Source organism: Lagenorhynchus albirostris, chromosome 11, assembly GCF_949774975.1.
Source record: "Lagenorhynchus albirostris chromosome 11, mLagAlb1.1, whole genome shotgun sequence".
Classification (NCBI taxonomy): Eukaryota; Metazoa; Chordata; class Mammalia; order Artiodactyla; family Delphinidae; genus Lagenorhynchus; species Lagenorhynchus albirostris.
In genome coordinates this window covers 61994003-62019440 of record NC_083105.1, presented here as the reverse complement: position 1 = coordinate 62019440, position 25438 = coordinate 61994003, and the positions used below count along the sequence as shown (strand labels likewise).

Genomic DNA, 25438 nt, shown 5'->3' with positions numbered 1-25438 from the left:
GCACAGGCTTCTCAATGCGGTGGCTTCTTTTGCTGCAGAGCACGGGCTCTAGGCGCACGGGCTTCAGTAGTTGCAGCACGTGGGCTTCAGTAGTTGTGGCTCGCAGGCTTAGTTGCTCCATGGCACGTGGGAAGTTCCTGGACCTGGGATCGAACCCGTGTCCCCTGCATTGGCAGGCGGATTCTTAACCACTGCACCACCAGGGAAGTCCCCCTTCCAACTTTTGTAAATCACTTCAGGAGAAAGACAAGTCACCTATGTCCTTAGATGCCTAACTCTCAGCATAAAACCTTGTGTATAGAAGGAACTTAATAAAACTGCTTAACCAAAGGCATCAGAATAAGAAAACGATCACATTCTGAGGGACCAGTGAATTGCTTACATTTACCAGCATAAAGAATGCATGAAGGCAACAGACACACCACATACACACACACAGAAAAGCAAGCCATAACAGGTTAAGAAAAGATATTTGCGGGATTTCCCTGGTGGTCCAGTGGGTAGGACTCCACGCTCCCAGTGCAGGGGACTGGGGTTCGATCCCTGGTTGGGGAATTAGATCCCACATGCATGCCACAACTAAGAAGTCCACATGCAGCAACTAAGAGCCCGCATGCCGCAACTAAAAGCCCTCATGCTGCAATGAAGATCCCACATGCCGCAACTAAGACCTGGAGCAGCTGAAATAAATAAATATTAAAAAAAAAAAAAAAAAAGAAGAAAGAAAAGATATTTGCAGTATATATCATTAAAGGATTAATATCCAGAATATACAAAAAACCCATCTCATGTAAATCAGTTTTTTAAAAAGGGTAAACAATCCAAATGAAAAATGTGAAGGATAAACATGAAAGTCACACAAAAGGAACCTTAAAAGGCCACTAACACGAAAAGATGTTCAAGCTAACCAACCATTGTGGAGACGTAATTAAAACTGCAAAAATTCCATTTCATACCCATTACCTTAGAAAAATTAAGAAGTCTGACAATGTCGCATGTAGCAAGAATATGGAGCAATGAGGGCTTTTATTCACTTCCGGTGAGTTGTAAATTGGAACAATCACTCTGGAGAGCAATCTGGCAATGGTAATATCTAGTAAGGCTGAAGAAACCCAAATGCACAGACCCTATGACTCAGCAATTCGACTCCCAGTATGCATCCTAAAGAAACTCTTGATAATATTCACAAGGAGAAATGTGAAACGCATTCACTGCATTATTTGTAACAGCATAAAACTATAAGACAACCCAAATGTCCACTAGCAGTTCAGAGAAATAAACTGTGAACTAGCCATACAACAGCATCCATAACAATTAAGAAAAGGAAAGATCAGAGCTGGCAACATGTAGCAACAAGGATAAGTTATCTCACAAACAATACTAAGAAAACAAAAGTAGTTGCAAAAGAACACATACAGTATAATTCTATTTAAATAAATTTTTAAACCATGCAAAATAATATTTTCTATGTGTGCATATATATGTATATAATAAAAGTAAAAAGACATGCATGGTAATGATAAATACTAAATTTAAGATAGTGGTTACACTTGGTGGGGGACAGGAAGAGAAAGTGGGTGGGGAAGGGACACTGGGAGATTTAATTATATATATATAATAGTTGATTTCTTTTCTTTTTTTTGGCTGTACCACACGGCATACGGGATCTTAGTTCCCCGACCAGGGATCAAACCCGTGCCCCCTGCATGGGGAGTGCAGAGTCTTAACCACTGGACCGCCAGGGAAGTCCCAATAGTTGATTTCTTAAATTTGGTGGTGGGTATATGACTCTTTGTTGCATTATTCTTTATACGTTTAGTTACCACTAAAATATTTTGTAAAAATACTTTATATAGGAGTGTAGCACCAACAAAAAACAGTATTATGTACATGAACAGAAAGGAAAGGTCAGGATTTGGGATTGGAGGTGAGAGTGTTGAATGTGTTCACACACAGGACAAACCAAGCAGAAATGAGTGTCAGAAGTGGCTCACCTTGAGAGTCCCTTCACCACAAAGACTTTGTCGGAATGTTGCTTCTCCAGTTTGCTCATCACCTCGTACAGGTTGTGGTTCAGCTGGAGTAAGCAAGAGAGAAGGAGATGCTAGCCACGTGGGAACCTGAGACTGGCATATCCCTTCTCTCCCCAAAATAAAACCTTCCTACCCTTGATAAAATTCCTTATCCCTTTTGCACTAGTGTCCAGGGTCCTGTCCCACTACCCCTTCTTCCTTTACTATGTCTAAAGTTCTGCCTCTTCCATCAGACTGGCAGCTCTCTCAAGGCTGGGTCCCTGGTATTTGATGTTGATTTGAGGTTCTAGCGTCTCTCAGGTGATCCAGGGAATGAAAACTCATTGTAATATTAACTAGGCAAATCATAATTTAGCCAAAGAAACTGTGGAGAGGAACGTGTGTGAATGTGGATGTGAATATAATTAATATTTTAACAGCAAAGAGTCTTGGAATCACAGGACCAGAAGTGACCCTGTGAGGTCATGTTCTGTGGCTGCCCGTCATTGAATAGGATTGGCCCTATTCAAGACGAACTACCTGAGAAACTGACCTGTGCCTAAACACTGCCCTCTCTGCTCCCCAGCAACAGAAGATGGAGATTTAACTTGGTTCCCCACTTTAGCTGTTCCTTCCATAAGTCTAATCTCTTTTATGCATCTAAAGCCCATTTGGACGCCATTATTCAGTTGTTAATGGAGATGGAGAGGGCCCTCTGACATTATATAAACGTGGGTTTTTTTTTTCATTTTCTTCAGTGTATTCAAAACAAACAAAAACTCAGTACACTAGAAATAGGGAAGAATTTCTGTTAACTTATGAAGAGTATTTACAAACATCCTAAAGCAAACATCATACCTAGAAATGAAACACTGAAAAATTTCCCCTGAAACTGGAAACAAGACAAGAATGTCCACTATCACCACTTCATTCTGCGTTTTTTGTTATTTATATTTGTGGGGGTTTTCCCATATAATTATTGATCATTTAGGTTTCTAGCTCTTACCTCACTCTGTTAGTCTGTCAGTAATTTGGTTTCCCTTTGCTAAAATCTCCTATGAAGATTTATCAATTTCTCCTTATACGACCTTTTAGCTTTCTATACTATGTATTTTTTAACATCTTTATTGAGATATAATTCACATTTAAAATATACAATTCATCCTTTTTAAGTTAAAGTTGTGCTTTAATACGTTCAACACAGTCCATCAAGTGCTATTATTTCATCATGAGAAAGAAGTAAAAATTTGTGATGCCCATATGGATATCTAATGAGGTTATGTAAATTAGAGCGACCTTCATATTCATTAGAAAAACCCTCCTAGATGTCTAAATTGGCCGGATGTTTCTCACCTTGCTCATTTCCCTGTAGAAGACGTCTCTCAAGTTGGAAATGTTTTGGAAGATGGTCACATAACAGCCAATACGACTATCAAGAGGCGAAACAACAAACACGTAAAGGTAAGTGTTGGTAAAGGAAGTCTTTGAAGTACAAGGTAGGAGCGTAAGCCAAAGCCACTGCCGGCTCCGCACAGAAAAGCACCCCACGGCCTAGGCTCAGGACGTTCTGGGATCTGCATCCGTCCGAGCCAGGCCAGGGGTACAACTGACTCTCAGGAGTGGGAAGGCCAGAGGAGACACGACCAGCCTAGGCTGACACCAAAGTACAACAGATCTCTATGAAAGAAGTTATCTGATTCAGGCTCTTTAGGTTCTGAAGTAGATATGAGAGTGCTTTGAAGAATTTTTAAAGTGCCGTATAAATATAAGGCCATACAATTATAATTATTATAGTAAGTATTCTTTCTCAGTATACAATACTTGGACTTCTATGAAGCTGTATGTACATTAATGGAATTCTACCGTAAATGAATTGGGGAAGTTTACATTTAAAGAAACTATTAAATTTCAATCCTGTGTAAATTAGGAATCACATAATTAATGTTTTAGAATACATGTAGTCATTAAAAAGGCTCCCTCATTCATAGACTAATATAAAGTGACAATACAAAATACTCTGACTACAATTGCTTTAAAGCATATCTTTTTTCTTTCTTTTTTTTTGGCTGCGTTGGGTCCTCGTTGCTGTGAGCGGGCTTTCTCTAGTTGCAGCGAGCAGGAGCTACTCTTCTTTGTGGTGCGCGGGCTTCTCATTCCGGTGGTTTCTCTTGTTGTGGAGCACAGGCTGTAGGGCACATGGGCTTCAGTAGTTGTGGCACACGGGCTTAGTTGCTCCACGGCATGTGGGATCTTCCCGGACCAGGGCTTGAACCCGTGTACCCTGCATCGGCAGGCGGATTCTTAACCACTGCGCCACCAGGAAGTCCCTTAAAGCATATCTTGTACAATGAAAAGGAAATAGGATACAAATAGAGCTTCTGTTCAGATTCCTCTTCCAATGTGGAAAATTTACATCTAAAACATTTTTACCTACTGTGAAGCAGAGACATCTTCATTAATGGAAAGACTCATGCCATGGTGTATCTTCTACATGAATCCGGATGTTCACTAACCAAACTTGTTTAAAACAATACACGCTCGAGCAGAAAACCAGATACTCCTAGTATGCATGATGACAGCACTTTACTTGCCAAGATCTCTCCTAACCAAGAAGCATCTTATCTTTAAACCCGGAAAAGCTGGTAGGGCAGGGATGGTTATCTCTGTATTGCAGACAAAGAAACCAGGGTCGAGAGAGAAAGGTGGCTTGCCTAATATCACACAGCAAGTTACGAGCAGGGCTGAGGCTACATCCCACTCTTGGACCAGGGCTCTTTTCATGAGGACATGTTTGGGCTGCCAGGTGGCCTGGGACTCCACTGGCCCGAGGGTCCAGCCCTTTCCTGAATCTCAATCATTACCTATTATAAAGAACAGGCAGCTCCTCTAGTAGTTCCTGGTTCAGATCTTCAAATACAACCTGGGCTTTGTTGAACTCTTCCTCTGCCTAGGTGGTAAAAGAGACAGGACAATTCCCCTCATTCCTGAACCCAAAGCTATTCTCTGCATGTTTTCAGGGACGGGGCTTACTTGGAACCATGCCTCCCCTTCCCCAGACCTATGTCCTCCCCAGCCTCAGGTCTCTGCCCATCCTTAGAGCATCAGTGTCAGAGGAGACAGGATTTCCTTCAGGACACCGGAGGCTGAATTTATCGTTTCCTAAACCCAGCTTGGCCCAGCCACTTGCCACCATTATGGGGAGAGGGAGGGCAGGGAGTTTTTACCAGGCTCTTCTTTACCTTGGCAGTCTTGGCCTCATCTTTCTTCTTGGCATTCTGTACTGCCTCCAGGTGGTGTCGGGCACTGTCATAGTCCACGAGTTTCCGGCCCCGTTTGGCAATTCTTTCCTAACCCAGAGTCAAGAGAGAGGGCCTTGATACTCACTTTTCGGTGGCCAGGATGTGGGTAACAGAGTATCAAACAGAGAAGCCAGATTCCTGTCCTAGTATCAAATTTTACTAACAGGGTTTTGTGCCAAAGGGATCTCCGTCATTATCTGGAAAGAATGGGAATTCTCAGGGGCAGAGAGAGTAGAGGGCAATTCTCCAGAGCACCTGGAAGCCTGCACTGAATTTTAATATATCCTGTGAACCCACCAGAAACTGGTTCAGCATCTGGAAGAAACGGCCTTGAGAATCCTACTAAACTGAAAGTCAGGAGTTTTGGGTTTTACTCCCAATGCTGCCGTTTATTAGCCTTGTCACCTAGGGCAAGGCACACCTCTCCTGGAGCCTCAGTAGCCTCATCTGCCCTATAGTGTTATTTTAAAGATCAAATGCTGAATATAAAGGGCTTTGAAAAGCCTAAAGCATAATACAAATAGTAAATTATTATGAGCACTGAGAGAACCTTTACTCAATCAACTACAAATTATACCAGGGAGAGGCAAACAATGTTAATGGCTTTGTCTTGTTCTCTCAATCACAGAATTTGAAAGGATCTTGGTGATTATCTAATCCAACTTCCTATTCAATACACAAAGCTTCTCTACAATATCCAAGATAAGAAGTAGTTCGACTTCTTCTTGAACAGAGAATAGAGAACTCACTATCTCACAGTATATTTCATTTCTTTTTTGGAAAGCTTTAGCTATGAGAAATTTAAGTGAGGCTTCCTTTAATTTCTTCCTATATTAATCCAAAACCAGCACAGTGCCCAACAGAGTAGACGTTTAATAAATATGAGTTGAATGAATTAATGAATTCTAATTCTACTTTCTGGAACAGTTTAGAACAGGTTGAATTCCTCTTTTATCTAATAGACTTTAAAGTATTTGAAGATAATTATTATAACTCCTCCAAGTTCGCTCTTCTCTACAATAAACGTCTATAGTCCCACCAACTGTTTCTCACAACGAAATGGGATGCCCTGACCTGGATCTAATTCAAAGCCAGCCCAAATCTAGTTCACTGAAATCTAAGTCTAAATGTAACCTTCACACTACCTCTGACCCTCCTCCCTAACCTCTTGTCTAACCCTCAACCTTCAATCTTTTTCCTAACCTATCCAACTTCATTCCTAGCCATGGGGTCTAACTCTGCTTATACTTTTAACCCAACATGTTTTCTAACTTATATGGGCCACCCATAACCCATCCTTGATTCTGTAAATCGATTACCTTAATCTCGCTGAATTGGGCTACATAGTTTTCCATGGTCCTTAAAGCCTGGTCAGCTAGTTTCTCTTCATAGTCTTCCCAAAGGAGATCATTATTCTGTGGGATAGAGGCAGAGGGGAGTGGTGAGGGCTCCACTTCTCAACAGCAACTGCATTCCAGGGAAATACCCAAATTCTTCCTGCAACAAACTTCCTTTTTGGAGCACTGATATTTTCAGAATATCATTTCGGATTCTGGGGAAGAGTCAGATGAAGAAACAGCCCTTCCCCAAGGAACTGCTGTATAAGAGACTGGACATGCATTCAAGGGATTAAGAACAGGAACCGATGGTCTAGAGTCTTGGACTCTAGAGCTTGAAGGATAGGGAAGTTTGGGAGCAAATAACTGCATGAAATTGGTTTTCAAAAACAACCCATTGGTTTTGTGTGGGTAAAACTTCCTAAGTTTTTAAAGAGAGGAAGAGGGTAAAAAACAGAGGAATCCACAGATTACGGAAAACTTGTTTTTAACTTCATATAATATTTTCCTGTTACAGCTTTTTCCTACCACCTGTGATCACAGCTATACAAATGAACAGTGTGAACTGGCTCTTTGTTTTCCTATTTGCTTGGACAGACAAGCTGGGGTGAGGTTGAGATGAGGGTAGAGTGAGTGTTGAAGAGCTGTAAAGCCCAGAATACTCTTACCGCTACGATGGCCTTCAGCTCCTCATGACCATCCCACTTGCTGCTGTAGATCTCCTGCAGGGTTTCTGACACTCTCTTTGAACTTTCATGCATCACTGAAAGGAGAGAACTCAGTCCTACCATCAAGTAGTTTGGTATAATCATATGGGTGACAGACAAGTCAGTGGCTCCAATCCAAAAGGACAAACTCAAAAGGTTTGGGTTATCAGTCAGAGAAGCTGGATGGGGCTGGGATAGGAAAAGTTACTCTTCCTCGGCCCACAAATATCCAGGAGTCAGGCACAGGCAAGTGATGAAAAGCCTGAGTACGGTTGGTTTTTTTCCCCATCCCCCAGACCTCTTAGTAGCTGCATAAACGCCCTCTGGATCCCCCTGTGCTCCCTGATACCCACCTTTGACTGCACTGAGGAAGTTCTTCAGGTCCTTGTATAGCTTGTGGCCTTCCGCCTGAAAGGGAGAAATGCCTTTGATGACTAAAGAGATATATTTGGAAAGATGCTCCAGAAGTCAAAGTTGAAAAGTAGGTTAAAAGCGAAATCAATCCTGGAATTTCTTCAAACATTTGCAATTGTTATATATTAGCCTCTACTCTCTTTACCAAGAAGTTGTTGGTTATCTCTTTTGGGGCAAATTTTAAGTTGGGAAATTGCTCCCATTGCACTGGCATGTCTTCTTTCCTCTGTCTGTTCTACCTTCCAGTGAACTAGAACCTATAGTTCCTCTGTTGGAACTTGAGTCCTATGTGACACTATATATGTGATCCTCTGACTTACACCTTCCTCTCTGGGTAGAAAAACTGCTACCATTTTCTACAGACACCAGGCCCTCTTCTTCTCTGCAGCCTCACACAGGCCATTCCTCTTCTCCCATGCACTTCATTTTTTTTATTTTTCCTGTATTATATGTTTTAATCAATAACACTCTTTACCAGGCCTAATTATAGGCAGGTCTTAGGAAAATTTAGGTTCACCATCATGAAACTAAATTGTGTCATCTCTAGGAAGATTTTGACCAATGTATAGGTTTTTTTTTTAAATTAACTTTTATTGGAGTATACTTGATCTACAATGTTCTATTAGTTTGCACTTCATTTTTTAATAGCTCTATTAGAACTTCTGCCCACTGGTCTTAGGTTGGCCTTCTGTATTTGGAGCAGGCTAATTTCTCTTGCACACAGGTTTGAAGATGTCTTTCACATGGCTTGCACCGAGTCCTCTTTTTCAGAGGCTTCCTCAATTGTTCCTCACGGTGTTGTCTAAAGCCCATTCCCATTCTGGGCTCTCTCCTCTATGTGAACTATAGTTTCCAGTTGGGTGAGAAGGAATTTTGAGGCCAGGCTGTTGACACTGGAGCTTGACTACAGGAGCGTGAGACTGGACTGAAAGGTGCAGCCCACATCAAGGGTATCGTACAGGGCCAGTGATCCTCAGTTCAGATGATTTGAGCTAAGATCCATTTTGCAGTACATGATAAAAATACTTGTGAACTTGTTTTATTTGCTTATGCTCATTATAGGTAGGCTATTGAGCATACCAAAAGTATAAAAAGTTTATGAGAGAAAAGCTGAAAATTCTATCTAATAACTTAATTTTTTAATCTGTGCAATTCTTTGAGGGAAAAATCATTATTATTTAATTTTAGCAGCAGAAAACCCAGGTCTACTTGGTCAAGTAAACAAAGGAAACTGGATTAATTATTTTATCCATCTTCTTGCCTCCACAGCTCACCTCTGAGCCAGTCCAAACTCTTGACCATATGTCAGGTTAAAAGTCCTTTTCAAGAGGCTGAATGCCAGGGCTTAAGGGACACGAAGACACAGTCTCAAGGGAATCTAAGGCGCTGTCAAAGGGGTAGGAGAAGAACTGGGATCATAAGGTGTGTTATAGCAAATGAGGATCAAGACAGCATCCTCTGATGACTGAAGAAGGACCAGATACTTCAGAGAGGTTAGAATGCATGAAGAATCAGTAAATCACTGAACTTGGTAATTGGAGGTCACTGGTGACCTTGAGAAAGTGCTTTCAACAGCATGATAGAGACAGATCCAGTCAGTTAACAAAATTCAGAAACACTTAGCATTCACCAGGAAAGATGTCTCACTTCCTCTTTGCTTTTCATTCACAGAAAAAAAAGTTTAAACAGTCTAACATTTAAATGGACATAACAGCTTTTAAACATGGATATGGTAGGTAGGTATAACTGAGAGTTTTGAAAATGTGATAACCATGGTTTGAAAGAGTTTTGGGGATTATAAAAGTTAACAAGGATTTTAATTTCTTTCTTGAAAGAAAACAACATGGATCCAACTTTTTACTTCACCATGAAGATTTGGTCTCCAAAATACATGTTTGAATAACAAAAGCTGTTAAACGATCTTGCATAATTTCTTTTTTTTTTTTTTGCAGTACGCAGGCCTCTCACTGTTGTGGCCTCTCCTCTCCCGTTGCGGAGCACAGGCTCCGGACACGCAGGCTCAGCGCACGGGCCCAGCTGCTCCGCAGCATGTGGGATCTTCCCGGGCCGGGGCACGAACCCGAGTCCCCTACATCAGCAGGCGGACTCTCAACCACTGCGCCACCAGGGAAGCCCGATCTTGCATAATTTCTACAAATGAAATTCTTAATTTTTTTATCCCACTAGGTATTATATGGCCTGAAAAATCAGATCAGTGATCAAGGCTACCACGTATGGTGGTACAGGTTGTATGTACACTGTTCAAAACTAAGGGTACTATTTATACCACAGTCCGTGTTTTAGAATCAAGTCTTTTGGTCAAAGTTCTTCTTTTCTGCTCCTACTGTTTCCTTTGAGAGGAGGGAGAGAGAGAGAAGAGAGAGGAGAGAGGGAGAGAGAGAGAGAGAGAGAGAGAGAGAGAGATGGTGGTGGTGGTAGTGGTAATAGAGGGTGGGGTGGTAGGATAGCACCTGTGTCATTTTATTCCTTTGACCTGAAATGTCTCCAGGCTGAATAATCCCAGCATCTTTCTTCTCTCCTGACAGATGTGACTCTCACAGTCTTAGCTTTCCACTGGTCTGGGAGTCAAAAACTTGTTTCTACTACCAACTAGCAAGTGATTCCACTTTTCTGGCTTTAATTCCCTCATCTGTAAATACCAAGTAAGACTAGCTCTAAATGTTAATTCTAGCTCTAAATGTTACGATTTTATCACTTCTGCTCTCTAAGTCCTTGCAAAATTCTTGGCAGTACCATAAGGAGTCTGTGTTAGTCCTCCCCATCCCTTATATTGATACAAAGTCCCAGCCCTCAGTTAATGAATCACTCACTCTGGAAGTGTGTCCTAAGCACTCAGGTAGCAGAGCTACCTCCTAAGAGACTGGGGTTCTGAGGATGGAGAAGAAGTGCCTGTCCTGGGGTTCCCAACTTGCTAGAGAAAAATGGACTCAGAATCCCAAACACTCAGCAAAATAAGAGCATGACCAACCCTGAGCAAGTGCTGACAGTTCTTGATCTAATCGAGGTCCAGAAGGGAAAGATGAAGCTCGATTGTTAGATGTGATTTTAAAGGCAATGAACTGGAAGCAGCTGTCACTACCAGAAATAAGAGATTAAAGTGTTGCTTTACGAAAATAATTCTTTCCCATTGGCCAAAAAGTTTGCTCGGGTTTTCCGTAAGATGTTATGGAAAAATCAACCCAATATGTGTTTTGAGGAAAGGGAAAGGGGGAAGCAAGCAGAGCCCTCAAAGAAAAATTACTTATGGAAATTTGATTAAGAACCTAGGCAAGTGTCAAGGCCTTGAAATCTGACTGGGATGTTTGGAAGTGTTATTTATTTATTAATAAAAAGTTTACCTACAGGTGCTACCTGGTGGCACAGTGGTTAAGAATCCGCCTGCCAATGCAGGGGACATGCGTTCGATCCCTGATCCAGGAAGACCCCACATGCCGCGGAGCAACTAAGCCCGTGCGCCACAACTACTGAGCCTGTGCTCGAGAGCCCGCAAGCCACAACTACTGAACCCGTGTGCCACAACTACTGAAGCCCACGCACCTAGAGCCCACGCACCTAGAGCTCCACAAGAGAAGCCACCGCAGTGAGAAGCCCGCACACCGCAACGAAGAGTAGCCCCCACTCGCCACAACTAGAGAAAACCCGTGTGCAGAAAGGAAGACCCAATGCAGCCAAAAATAAATAAATTGAAAAAAAAAAAGTTTACCTACAAACTGGTTGCAGGTGAAAGGTAGGGCACATGACCAACTGGTCCAACTTCTGGAATTCTTCACTTTCAATTTCCTTGACCTTGTCCTTTTTCCTCCTGTTCATCTCAGACACCTAGGTCCAGCTTCAGACCTGACTTTTTTCGCTGTCTTTCTCCTTAAACTGTGAGAGCCTTGAGAACAGGCATGTTGTCTTATTCAAGTTGAAGTCCCGGCATCTAGCACAGTGCCTGGCGTACAGCAGGTACTTATAAAATGTCTGTTAAATAAACTTCCCAAGCATGTTCAAACACCAGTTACTATGTGTATCATTTTCTCAGGAGAAAAGTTTTTCCTTATTCCTAGCCTAACTCCATTTCATTTCTCAAATCATTTCCCTGCCCAAGTGGTGTTTAGTTGGTAGGCTCACATAGGGAATTCTGAGGGGGTTGTCCCATCTAATCCTCTTATTCTCCTTCTTGTTTTTTTTTAAATTTTTATTTTTGGCTGCGTTGGGTCTTTGCTGCTGTGCGCGGGCTTTTCTCCAGTTGCGGTGAGTGCGGGCTTCTCATTGAGGTGGCTTCTCTTGTTGAGGGACGTGGGCTCCAGTAGTTGCGGCACACGGGCTCAGTAGTTGTGGAGCACAGGCTTAGTGGCTCCAAGGCATGAGGGATCTTCCCGGACCAGGGCTCGAACCCATGTCCCCTGCATTGGCAGGCGGATTCTTTTTTTTTTTTTTTTTTGCGGTACACGGGCCTCCCACTGCTGTGGCCTCTCCCACCGCGGAGCACAGGCTCTGGACGCGCAGGCCCAGCGGCCACGGCTCACGGGCCCAGCCGCTCCGCGGCATGTGGGATCTTCCTGGACCAGGGCACGAACCTGCGTCCCCTGCATCGGCAGGCGGACTCTCAACCACTGCGCCACCAGGGAATCCCCTCTTCTTGATGGCCCTTCCTTCATCTCCTACCCTTTCTACCCACACATCTGCCGTTGTAGGTCTATCCTATAAGGTAGAGAAAGGACTGAGGGACAGAATGGGCCAAGCGTCAGAAACCTTTCAAAGCAGGTGTCAACTTACTGATTCCTATCCTGGAGTTGGAAGTAGAACAGTAACTGGAGTTGTGAAGAGGCCCAGGGTGGCCTCCTTGTGAGGTAGAGGGGAAAAAGCACAGGGTTTAAGTTAGAATCCTAGCTCTGCAACTCTTATGGTATATTACCTTGATTATATTACTTCCCTCTCAATCAGATCCTATTTCCCTTTGATGGAGTTAGACTAGATCAGCGGTTGTTGCCAAATGCTGTTCTCAGACTAGCTGCTACATAATAAACATAGAAAGCTTAATGTAAAACACAGATTCTCTGGTTAATGATCACCTATGGTTAATACCACACAAAAAAGGAGATGACCAGATATTATGTGCCTCCAGATGGAAGACTATAATACCTATAATAACAAGTATTCTTGCCTCCAAAACAAGCAAAAACAAAAATCTGAATCTCATCAAGCCTCTAAATCTGTTAATTTACAGAAAATACGAGACACAGTAACATGTTAAACAATACCATGGAGATGCAACCAGCAAAATTTAGAGACTGCAGGAAACTGCAGGAAAACAGCCCAGTAACATCAATAAATAAACTGCAAAAAGGAGGGATTAGAAACCTACAGATGAAGAGATTTATTAAACATGGCAACAGATTGCTGATTTAAACAAATTGTTAAAAAAATGACACAATTAGAGGAGTGTGAACACTGAATATTTTATGATATTAAAATTTTATTGCTGATTTTTAAGATATTACTAAAATTTATGTTTTAGCTGGATATTTAATCTGAAATATCTGAAAAGATATTTGTATTAAATTAAGTAAAAACGTCAAGTTACAGGCCTTCCCTGGTGGCGCAGAAGTTGAGAGTCTGCCTGCCGATGCAGGGGACACAGGTTCGTGCCCTGGTCTGGGAAGATCCCACACGCCACGGAGCGGCTGGGCCCGTGAGCCATGGCCGCGGAGCCTGTGCTCCACAACAGGAGAGGCCACAACAGTGAGAGGCCCAGGTACCACCAAAAAAAAAAAAAAAAAAAAAAAAAGTCAAGTTACAAAACCATAAGAATGGAACAGTCTCACTTGTAAACCTATTTATTTGTTGTGGATATATTTAGAGATCATACACATACATAGCAAAGTAATTGTAAGCATAAAAAAACAACAGTAGTTGTAGCATGGGAGGTGTGAAATCATTATTTTTAATTCACTTTTTTCTTGATATACTTTTTTTTGTTTTTGGCCATGCGGCTTGTGGGATTTTAGTTCCCCAACCAGGGACTGAACCCAGGCCCTGGGCTGTGAGAGCACAGCATCCTAACCACTAGATCACCAGGGAATTCCCTCTTGATATACCTTCTGATTTGTTGTAATGATTAAATGTTTCATAGAAAAATATTTTTAGGTGTGATAATGATTTTGTGGTTATAGTTTAAGTCCTTATCTTTAGAGACTGATAATGAAATTTTTATAGATAAAATGATACCTAGAATCTGCTTCATAATGATCAAGGATGGGGAAAGTGGGTAGAGACATAGATGAAACAAGATTCCCAAGAGTTGATAAATTATTGAAGTTGGGTAATGGGTACCTGTGGATTCATTATACAGGTTTTTCTATCTTAGTATACACATTTGAAATCTTCCATTAAAACAAGTTTAAGATATAGATTCCCAAGCCCTACTACCAGAGATGTTGCATTATTTCTCAAATGATCCTGATACAGTCAACTACTGAATTAGATTATAGCTAATATCCTTTTAATATAATTTTTTAAAAATAAATTTATTTATTTTTTGGCTGCATTGGGTCTTCGTTGCTGCACACGGGCTTTCTCTAGTTGTGGCGAGCAGGGGCTACTCTTTGTTGCATGCACGGGCTTCTCAATGCAGTGTCTTCTCTTATTGCAAAACATGGACCCTAGGCGCACAGGCTTCAGCAGTTGCAGCATGCGGGCTCAGTTGCTGTGGCACACGGGCTCAGTAGTTGTGGCTCGCGGGCTCTAGAAAGCAGCCTCGGTGGTTGTGGCACATGGGCTTAGCTGCTCCGCAGCATGTGGGATCTTCCCGGACCAGGGCTCGAACCCATGTCCCCCACATCAGCAGGTGGATTCTTAACCACTGCACCACCAGGGAAGTCCCTAATATAATTTTAAAGAATTATTTTCCATATAATTCTTACATCATACCGTAAAGAATCTGACTGGTCTTTGGCCCTGGTTTCTGAGAAGTAACTTATAAATCCTTGGCATTTTGTTATTCATGGTGGGCCTCTCAGATCATACCTGTGTCTATGCTAAACAAATGACTCAGGAATGGTGGCTGGTCAGGTGGGAAAGGTGAAGCAAGTGATTAGAGGGTTGGGGCTTTCATACAGGTGATATCAGTATGACCTCCAGAAAGGAGGGAAGTTAGAGATTAAGTTCAATCACACGGCCTATGAATGATTCACTATGTAATGAAATCACAATAAAAACTCTAGACACCTGAAGTTCAGGTGAGCTTCCCTGATTGGTAATCCTACATCAACGTGCTGGGAAGGTGACGTGTCTTGAGAACACAGAAGCTTCATGGTTGGGATCCTCCCAGACCTCCCCTTGCGTGTCTCTTCATTTGGCTGGTCCTGATTTGTACCCTTTATAATAAAACTGTGATTAAGTAGAGCACTTTGCTGAGTTCTGAGAGTCATTCTAGTGAATTACGGAAGATGAGTGGTCTGTAGGAACCCCCACATTTGTAGCCAGTTTGTCAAAAGCGCAGGTGGCCTGGGAACTTTGGAGGTTTACAGATGGTGTCTGAAGTGAGGTAGTCTAGTGGCGGACTATGCCCTCAACCTGTGAAATTTGAACTAACTCTGGGTATTTAGTGTCAGAGTTGCGTTGCAACTGGATATTCATTTAAGTTAATAACTAACTCCCTTCTATTATAAAGAGGGGATCCAATTTCCAGGACTCATGCAGAATTAAATGAGATAAATGGGATGCCTGGCACACAGAGGTGGAAAGTCAATATCCTAAACCTCTGTAATCCACTTCTTTGCCCCCCTTTTTAAAAAATGAGCCACAAGTTTATTCTATAATTTTTCTGTAACAGGTAATGAATTCTGCAGAAAAATGTAAACATCACCTTTATTGTTAATATTTACATTTGGTTCTGTAAACAAACTTGGCAAAAAAAAAAAGAATTTTTATACAAATTTTAAAAATTTCAAGAATATGATCTTCATCACTTCTGAAAGCTATTTATTTTAAGTCAAAAGCCAGTAAATATACAGGTTGAAAGGGAAGAGAAAAACATTGACAACAGATTATTTGAATTTCCCTCTTCCCAAGTATCTAAAATATCACATATACCACTGTTTTCAGCATAGCCTGTGAAATCTAAAAATTCTGACTTCACTAGTCTGAAATAAGTTCAGTAGAGATTGTAGTGGTGAACTACAGATTGTTTTCTTCTTCCATAGTAAGAAGTTCAGTTCTCTTCTTATCAAACTCCACATTTGGTTCCAGATTTTATTTTTCTTCCTTATAATATTTTCACTCTCCAGTGGATTTTACCAGAAGGTAAACTACCTGTATTCTTGATGTCACATTCACTAGGTTCCTAGGAGGACTCTGGAATGGAGTCTTTGCCTGAATTGTTAGATGTTCCTGTAAACTGTTTATTGCTAACAGACTAGAATCATGACCAAATACTGAATGAAGGTCCTTTTCCTTCAGATCCTGTGCTGGGAAATGCACAGCATCTGACTTTCGTTTTGGTTGAGATGCTCTTATCCATATTGAAATTAGAAATGTATATACATGTCTGTGGCCGACATGGATAGTGATCTACCCTTACTTCTAAGTCATTTTCATGTATAATTAATTTCTGTTCAGAAATGTCAGGAATGCATTCCTGCTCATTTTTATGTGGAGGTAGATGTGTAAAATTTTCTTTTATGTCATTTTCGGCTGGATTTAAAATGGAACATTTATTAGATGTTGTCTCATCAAGCCCTCTCAATTCACTGCAAAAGTAGGGAATATGTTCTGAAATAAACACATTTTGTTCGGGTTCCTGGGTTTCTTTATACAGGAAACTCTGCTCAATCACTTGTACGTTATTTTCCCTGAAGTCTGAGATGTATGTTGCGATTCTAGCTTTTCTTTATATTCAGGCTTTTTCAGGACAGTTGCAGTAATAGGAGAAATGGATCTAATACTGTATTTTATTCTTTCAGGCATGTCCCTTTCATATTCCACAAAATCAAAAACTAACTTAGATACAATACCATCAACAACTTGATAGTGATTACTCTGTGCAAAGTTTCTGTGCTGCTCACTTAGAATATGTGGCTCATATCTTCTACCTTTACAAAAGGCTTTTTGAGTCTACTTGTTCTTGCTTTTTGTGGACCAATACCTATTCTTTTCCCCACATCGTTTACAGAAGTGCTTGATTTCTTGAGTAAATACTTTCTTTTATTCAATGTAGCATCTAATGTCATCAATATGAAGAATTTTTACTCCCCATGACAAGGCATTTGATAATATACTATTTGAAGGAAAAAAATCATGGTCATTTCTAGCTTTTTCGACCACTAATTTTCCTCTGATCAAACACACTGAATCTGGAGACTCAAATGAACTTCCATCATGGCTAGAATAAGGTGAAGTGGTTTCTGCACTATACGCAAATTCAGGGCTTGGTACACGAGAAATTTGTCCTTTTTATTTGAAATAAGATAACTGATATCTTTACTGAGAAATTCTTGAACTCGCCGTCCCAGATCCTTAATGTCCTTTGGCAGTTTTTCAGATACAGTGACAGAAGGTAAGTCAATGTAAAATACTTTTCCCCAAAGTGGCTTACTTTTGGATTTTTCTGGTTTGTTATCAGTTTTCAGAGTTTAAAGATGGCTATTTTTTTCATTTTTGACATGAACTCCACCCTGGAAATGTCCTTTGCTGTAGATCCTCATGGCTCCGTAGTTCATGGCAGCCACCTGGCATTCATATGCTGGGTCTGGAGAGGGTGTCACGTCCAGCAGCTCTGGAAACACGGCTCTCCAAGGCCCGCTGACTGGCCAGCTGCCTCTCCCCTTTTGCAGGCCACCAACTGTTGTCCACTTCTTTTTTTTTTAATGTTACTATATATGAGTTATATATTTGTTCTTGTTCCAATTGCATGTGTACTATAGAATTTTCAGAGTTGGCTGCAGTGACCTGTTATCCACTTCTTAAAGTAAGTTTTCTACATAAAATTACCCATAACGTCCAGTGAAGACAGAAGGAACAGTGAGAACAGGAGGTTTGGGTGAGAATGACAGGTAAAAGATGGAGATATTGTTTTAGAATAAATGGCTTTGGTGAGGTAGATGCAGTGGACAAAGAGGCAACAAAACATGGGGCCACTGAGATGAGAAGACCCTTAGGGTGGGAGAGAGGCAGCCTAGGGAAGACAGTAAGCCAGAAACTAAGGTGACAGGGACTTGTTTTGATTTTGTCTAAGGACCTGGTGATGTCACTGTACCCTGGGGGAACCACCAAGAGAAAAGAAGAACACTCGTCTGTCCCCCTAAACCCAGAGTGAGCAGGAACAGGAAAGGTAATTTTCTGTGGTTCCCAGGAGAAGGATAAGCAGCAGGTCACCCTGTGGCCCTTACTCCTGGGGGGAGGATGGGTTACTAGGGATGCTTGCTGATTTGCAGAACCTGCTGTTCTTCTGCCAATCGGCCCTCATATCTTCTTTCTTCCTCCAAGCTTCCCTTTCCCACCCTCCAGATTACCTGTTGTTGGTAGAAGTTATTGGCATTTTGTTCAAACCGTTCATCTTTGGTTTCCACAGTTTTCCCCAACTTCTGCAGTACCTGGGGATATAAATCAGAGAGGTCCACACTGTTATACTCAAGTCTCTCTTAACTGTTGGCCTCATTTGACCCTGGCTTCTCTCAGAGTCTCAGGTGCAACTTAAGGGAGGTACTCATATCAGCCCAACAGAATTAGAAATATAGCATGTTGCTGAAAAATCAATCATGTTTTATGGTTCTTCTCAAATTGGGGTACTCCTGGGGATATGCAGCAGTGTACTAGGGGGTGTATATATAAAGACCAGAATAAATAAGGTATATGTTCCTGGAATGAAATTGTTATTTACAGTGGTTTTCGGCATGGGGGAGAGTATTATATTAAAACAAGAATTAATTAGAAGAATGTAAAATGTGCATGGCTTTTAAAGATAAAACATGAGGCTTGAAGACATTTTTTTACTTGAGAGACCCTCTTCCAGCCATAGCAGCAGATTCCTTTAGATAGATGAGGTCAGAGAGGCGAGCAGGAGACTCTCTTCTTCTGAAGGCCCTTGTGGAAAACTTTGAGAAGCCCTGATATAATGCATTTGAAACTCAGCTAGAAGTGAAGGCTGTCCATATTGATCTCCTCTCCCCTGGGACCGGGAGAGCCAACCATCATACTGATCTGAGTGCTCATGCAAAGGACATGGAAATGAGAAAGGCACAGCTCCTGTTCTCATAGGGGACACTCACTTCTAACAAGGAAGACCCTGACTCTTGTATCTGTAACCCCATTTTGGAAGGAGGCACCACCATCCCCCAGACCCAAGTCAGAATCAGGAGCTGCCCTCAACTACTTCTCTCACTTCCTTCATGGAATCCCTCACCATCTGGAAACCATCCCATGATTTCCCGTCTCACTGCCACAGCTTTAGTCCAGGCCTTCACTGTTTTCCACCTGGCCTGGTCTATCACGCTGCTGCTTAAAGCCTTCTGATGATTCTCCATTCATCTGCTCAACAGATTTTTATTAAATGCCCAATATGGGACTTCCCTGGTGGCACAGGGGTTAAGAATCCACCTGCCAACGCAGGGGACACGGGTTTGATCCCTGGTCCGGGAAGATCCCACATGTCGCAGAGCAACTAAAGCCCGCGCGCCCTAGAGCCCATGCTCCGCAACAAGAGAAGCCACCGCAATGAGAATTCTGCACGCTGCGATGAAGAGTAGCCCCCGCTCGCCGCAACAGGGAAAGCCCATGCGTAGCAACGAAGACTCAACGCAGCCAAAAAAAAGTATCTACAAGTTATAGTTCTAACTCTAGCATACATATGGGTCTCAATGATCTGACCCTTCATTGAGCCTCAGCTCTCAGCATTCCTTCTTCCTACCAGTCTCTCTCTCTCACACTTCTTTAGTTTTCTAATAAGCCATACTGTTGCTTGCTGTAAATGCTGTTATTTACAGTGGTTTTCAGCATGGGGGAGAGTATTATATTAAATAAACCCATAACCCAATGCCCTCTTTCCAGAATGCTCTTCCTCACCGTATCGTCAGCCAACTATCTAAAAAGACCTAATTCATACTCTATATCCTTTGTGACACTTAATCACATCTACTTTATCCCATTAATCAAGCTAAATGGCTCCCTCCTAAGCAGTTACAACTTCTGTACCTGTACACACTTTTGTTACTGGTTTTTGTTTTTGTTTTTTTGTTTCTTTTGGCCATGTTGCACTGCTTGCTGTGTATTTTAGTTCCCCAACCAGGGACTGAACTCGGGCCCCAACAGTGAAAGCGCTGAGTCCTAACCACTGGACCACCAGAAATTCCCCTATTACTATTTTATTATTTGCATTTATCTATGTCTCCTTCTAAACTGTGAGCTCCTTGAGGATTGGGCACTTGCTTTATCTGTATTTCTCAGTATCCAGCAAATAGATACTTAATACTTACAACAGGAAGGAGAGTGAGACTGATACAGGAGGGAACCAATGGACTGGGCCTTGAATTAAGATTTTGCTAGGGACTTACCCGGTGGTGCAGTGGATAAGACTGCGCTCCCAATGCAGGGGGCCAGGGTTCGATCCCTGTTCAGGGAACTAGATCCCACATGCATGCCGCAACTAAGAGTTTGCATGCCACAACTAAGGAACCTGTGTGCCACAACTAAGGGGCCTGCAATGCTGCAACTAAGGAGCAGGCAAGCCGCAACCAATGAGCCCGTCTGCTGCAACTAAGAGCTGGTGCAACCAAATAAATAAATAAATATTAAAAAAAAAAGATTTTGCTAGACTGAAATAAAGTAAAAAGGGTGAGGATAGAAAGAGGATTTCAGGCAAAGATAACATCAGCAAAGTCACAGGAGTATGCAAATTCATGGCAGTTTCATGAGATGGTTCAGCGTGACTGGTTTAGGGCGTGTTATGGGGAGTGATGGGTAAGGAAACTAGAAAGGGAGATTGGAGTCTCATTGCCAAGGACTCTGAATCTTATGGAAGAGCGCCCAGGTCTTGGGCGTGAGACCAGCTCTATGTAGATTCTGACTAAGGTGTCTCCATTCTTAATCCTGGAGCTAACATCTCTCACTTCTGGAGCTCTCTCTATGGTGGTTAAGCTCAAGGTTGCTGGAGTGAGACAGATATATGGCTTTTCCACTTACTGGCTATAAGCCTTTGGGCAAATCACTTCAACTCTAGAGCCTCAGTTTACAGAACTCCCTTTCCCCCACTAAGATAATAATATCTCCTGGAGTTGTTGGGAGAATTAAATGATATTATACACATAAATTGCTTTCACAGTGCTGCCCTATGGTGAGCACTTAATACAAATATTATCATTGTGTCTAGTTCCACTCCCTTCCCTATAAATACCTGTCTTTATTTCCTTTTCAGTTTAGCCATATGTGTTTGTCTGTGTCTCTCTACTCCACCTCACTTGACAGCCGGCCCTAGGTGTGCAGAGTCGCTCATCTTCCCAGGCTCCACCCTCTGCCCCCAACCAAACACTGTCCTCTACCAGAAAGTTGCAACACCACCTTGTTTAGTGGTAATGGCAGCTCTCACTTCCTTCCTGCCACCCCTCCCTTCCTTTGACTGGGGCTTGGTTCTTCTGCTGGGGGTGCTGAAAGGAGAGAGGTGTCAATTCAGTCTAGAGTCAATGTGGCACACCCTGGAGCAGACCAATATCCCCAAACCCCAAAAGGCTCAAGGCAAAAAGGCTTGGAGGGTGTGGGAGTGTGTGTGTTGAGGGAACACTCCCACCTTCAACTCTGAAACTGAAAAGATGAGTATGATCACCCTGAAAACATAACCCAATGCCCTGGGCCCAAAGTATTTGTTGCCTTAAGCAAGAGGGCCATGTGTCAGGGGACCTACACTATGTTGTAGATGTTCCTCCTCAACTAGAGTTCCTTGAGGAAGGAGGATGTAGGAATGCTCTACAGATGTCTGTTGAAAGACTTAATAATTCTACCTTTGGATTATTTACTAATGAAAGCTCATATAATGCCAATCCTTAAAGTCCTGCACTGAGAATTTCACCCCAGTTTGCCTGGCCTAGCAGATGAGAAGTTAGAATACAGATTATTTAAAGAGAAAGAGCAGGGACAAGAGAGAAAGTAAATGTGGCAAAATGTTAACACTTGGTGAAACAGGTGAAGAATATTCCAGTGTTCATTGACCTATTTTAATTTTTGTGTAGGTTGGGGTGGAAGTATAGAGCTTAAAAAAGAAATCACTGCAGACATGTTTTATATTTTAGTTAATTCTGTCAATTGGAGTAATTTGAAGAGGGGTTGGATATTAGACATTATGGAATTTTGTTAGAAAATTTTTTCTTAGATGTGATAATACTGTAGTTATGTAAAAAACCCTTATTTTCAAGATATATTCTAAAGTAGGCTCTCCTTAATATGGCCCTAATATATTTTCCAGCCTTTTCTCCCACCACTCCCCGAGCTCCAGCTCAGCTGCATTTTTCCCTATTCCGCCTAAAAGGATTTCCAGATTCCACGCCTTGCTCATGCTGGCATTCCCCAGCTGGACTGCTCTCTCACCACTTGCCTGAGGAACTACTAATCAGCCATAATTCCTATCTCAAATTCAGCCTTCACTACAAAACCTCCCTCTATTCTCAATTCTTCTGCCCTCTCAATTTCCCACGGACAAGCAGATCTCTCAGGTCACTTATTTTACTTTAAACAAACAACAACAAAGAAAACCCCAACTAGACTGTAAGCTTCTAGCAGGCAAGAATGCCTCTTGCTTATCTCTAAATTCCCTCCCGGGGTCCAGCCCAGTATCTCGGACAGAGGAGTTTTTCTGTAAATATTGCTGATTGAACCCTCTGGGATACAAGCTGAGTAAAAGTCAACAGATGAAAAGACCAACAAAGGAGTGGTAAACAATGAATGCCCTTTCTTGGGGGAGATCTGAGAAGTCTGCCACAGAGAAATCACAAACAGATGGTGAAAGTATTAGTTTGAAACGTGAAGATGTATCATACTGTAAAAACACAATAAAGCCAGACTCCTGTTGAGTCTGAGTAGGAACTGGAAAATAAAACAAGAATGCTTCATCTCCATTGTGTTTAACAGTCCCCAGACCTTCACTCCTAGGTTTGCTCCTTCGAGATCAGCAGGAAGTGGGCAGGCACAGGAGGAAGTGGGGAGACACAGATGTTAGAGTGGTTTTTCAGGAAACTTGTAAAGAGAGCAGCCTGCGATTGGGATCCTAAGGCAGGACACCTGAGTTTCAGTGATAATTCTGCCACTTGCCAATCTCTTTTGAGACTCATTTCCTCATTTCTAAAGTGGGGATACTAATAGCATGCTTAAAGAGTTGAAAAGATGAAGTGAGATCATATCACAAGAATGTGGGCTCCATAAAGGGAGATATCACATCCTTCTTATATCCCTGTGCTTTGTGCATAGCAGGCACTTGATATTTGACACATTAGTTGTTACATATTACTCAGATGATTACAGTCAACTGCCTATAGTAAAACTGCAGTGTCCCAGTGAGTCCTTTCTTTTGATGATAACATTCTCCCTCTTTATCTTGCCTTCAATAACTTCCCAAGACTCAAAAACTCTGGCAGGCTGAGCTGAGCTCTTTCTCCCAAACCTAGGCCATTCCCATTCTATCCAGGCAACATCCACTACCCCTAGGGTGCCCGCGGTATAGCTCGAAGTTCAATGTCTGCCTTTGTGTCTAAGTCTGGGTTCAGAGTATCTCTTTGTTTTCTGCAACAACCTGGGAGTTCCTCAGGGCAGATTTGAGTTTGCTCCTCTCTCTGCCTTCTCAGGGTTCAGACTAGGAAGAAAGAACAGGGTGTACTGGGCAGCTGGTTCTCTTTTTGGGAAATACTTGACTCTGAGGTTTGAGGCGCCCTCTCCCCTTCTCACTTTGGTGTCCTCACCAAACTGAGTTTCCAAATCACTGAACATCAATTCTCATTTTACAGAGGCAGAATCTGAAGCTCAGAGCAGGGATGTTATTTACCTGAGGCTTCGGAGCCCATGCTAAAAAAGGAAAGAAATCTTAAAGCAAGGGCGTAGTGTTGATAGGCTAGATGAGGACAGGTGAAAGCGTGAGGTAAAATCAATTGCTGTGTCTTTTAAATATAACTATTATCCACGAGTTTTTGGTCTTCGGCGATTTCTTTTTGTTTTTCCAACCCATAGAGTAGCTGGCCTTCTCTTCTCTAGTAGCTGGCCTTCTCTTCTCTAGTACCTCCTTTTCCTCCACAAACCACTTCTAACTACACCTTCCCACAGGCTCTGATCACTATCAGATTTGTAACTAGACAGCCTTTGGAGAGACTGAAACCATGATCAAGGTGAAGTTAGGGTAAAGTAACAAAGTCTAGCCACACAAAAATCTTTTCCTTTTCCTCTGCTCTTTCACATGACCCCAGCTTCCTCAGACAAAGACCGGGGGAAAAAACACACACATTCCCCCTACCCTTCCACTGTGAGTCTCTTAAACATAGGCACTACATCTATATTCCATCAATTCTCTGTTGATAATCCCACTTGGGAGAGCTGGCTGCCTTTAATCCTTCCCAGCACTCAAGCTAGTGCTCCGCTTTTGGAAGATGATACAAATATTTAAATTCTTAAGCATATGGTGTTCATTCAAATGCTTCTAAGACCACAAAGTCTTAGAAAACCAAAATTCTCTCCCAGGTCCTTATCACTCTCTCCCTCCGGTTTTTCTTCTAGCCTATTCATTTACCCATACCATCTCACCTACCAGAGTGTTGGTGGGTGGAGAGCAGGGGTTCAGGTGAGAAGCAAAGAAAATACTCTGAACGGGTAGAAACAGTAATGCCACTGAAGTGTGTGGAGCAGCGTCCACACCGTCTCTGTAGGTGGGCAAGTTATAGACGGACGTACAGACAGCCTACCTAGATGGAGCAGGGCCACCCACCGCTACCCGAGGATACAATGCAAAAAGAAGTGCTCTTTCCCCACCCTGAACAGGGTACTCTCCAACGCCAAAGCGAGGCCCAGGAAGCAGATACGGGCTTCTGCTTGCATCAGCTTAAGCAACACCCCGCGGCCAGGCCGGGTCAGGTACAGAGGGAATCGGGCAGAATTCCTCTAGTCCTCCTGGACTCCCGGTCCCAGCTAACGGGTGATGCTCGCTGGCAGGCCAGCTGGTCAGTACTGTCTTATGACTCTGGGAAATGACCCTCTTTGAACCTTCAATTTCATCATCTGTAAAAAATACCACCTTCGCTGGGTTGCGAGGCCAAAATTTGCTACACAGCAGTCACCAACGTTAGTTCCTTTCTTTCCCCTTTTCTGGGTCAGCTTGGGCGTTGTTTAAGGTTCCTGAGAGAGGCCGTGGGAAGCGTCTCCCAGCTTCCCCCATCCCTGCCCAAGACCAGGCAAGGCTCTGCTTTCTCTCAAATCTGCCTGTTTCAATGGAAACCCAGTCCCCGTTCGCGTTTCCCGAGGTCAATCGGATACCCCTGAGGGCGGCCCAGCCTCCCGGCCCCGAGCGCCCTGCACGCCCTGGTCGCCCCGTGGAGCCTCGGCCTCGGCTCCCGGCTGCCTACCTTCTCCTGGGCCCTGCTGAACTTCTTCTGCACCTGCTTGGCGAAGAGGCCGGCGGCGCCGCTCGCCCTGCCCTCGGCCAT

The 25438-nt window shown here is 42.7% G+C and overlaps 1 protein-coding gene and 1 pseudogene across 2 annotated transcripts in view; both read right to left on the bottom strand.

Moving 5' to 3' along the window:
* The window catches only part of BIN2 (bridging integrator 2), a 33146-nt gene extending 7708 nt beyond the window's left edge, over nt 1–25438 (bottom strand). For both annotated transcript variants that reach the window (XM_060164903.1, XM_060164904.1), the window contains exons 1-9: nt 25358–25438; nt 18287–18367; nt 7709–7763; nt 7317–7411; nt 6631–6726; nt 5252–5359; nt 4874–4959; nt 3366–3441; nt 1995–2077 (exon numbers count right to left, since the gene is read on the bottom strand). In XM_060164903.1, coding sequence (XP_060020886.1) covers nt 1995–2077; nt 3366–3441; nt 4874–4959; nt 5252–5359; nt 6631–6726; nt 7317–7411; nt 7709–7763; nt 18287–18367; nt 25358–25438 — 761 coding nt within the window. The remainder of the gene's footprint in view (nt 1–1994; nt 2078–3365; nt 3442–4873; nt 4960–5251; nt 5360–6630; nt 6727–7316; nt 7412–7708; nt 7764–18286; nt 18368–25357) is intronic.
* On the bottom strand, nt 16841–17494 carry LOC132529204 (protein DBF4 homolog A-like; annotated as a pseudogene).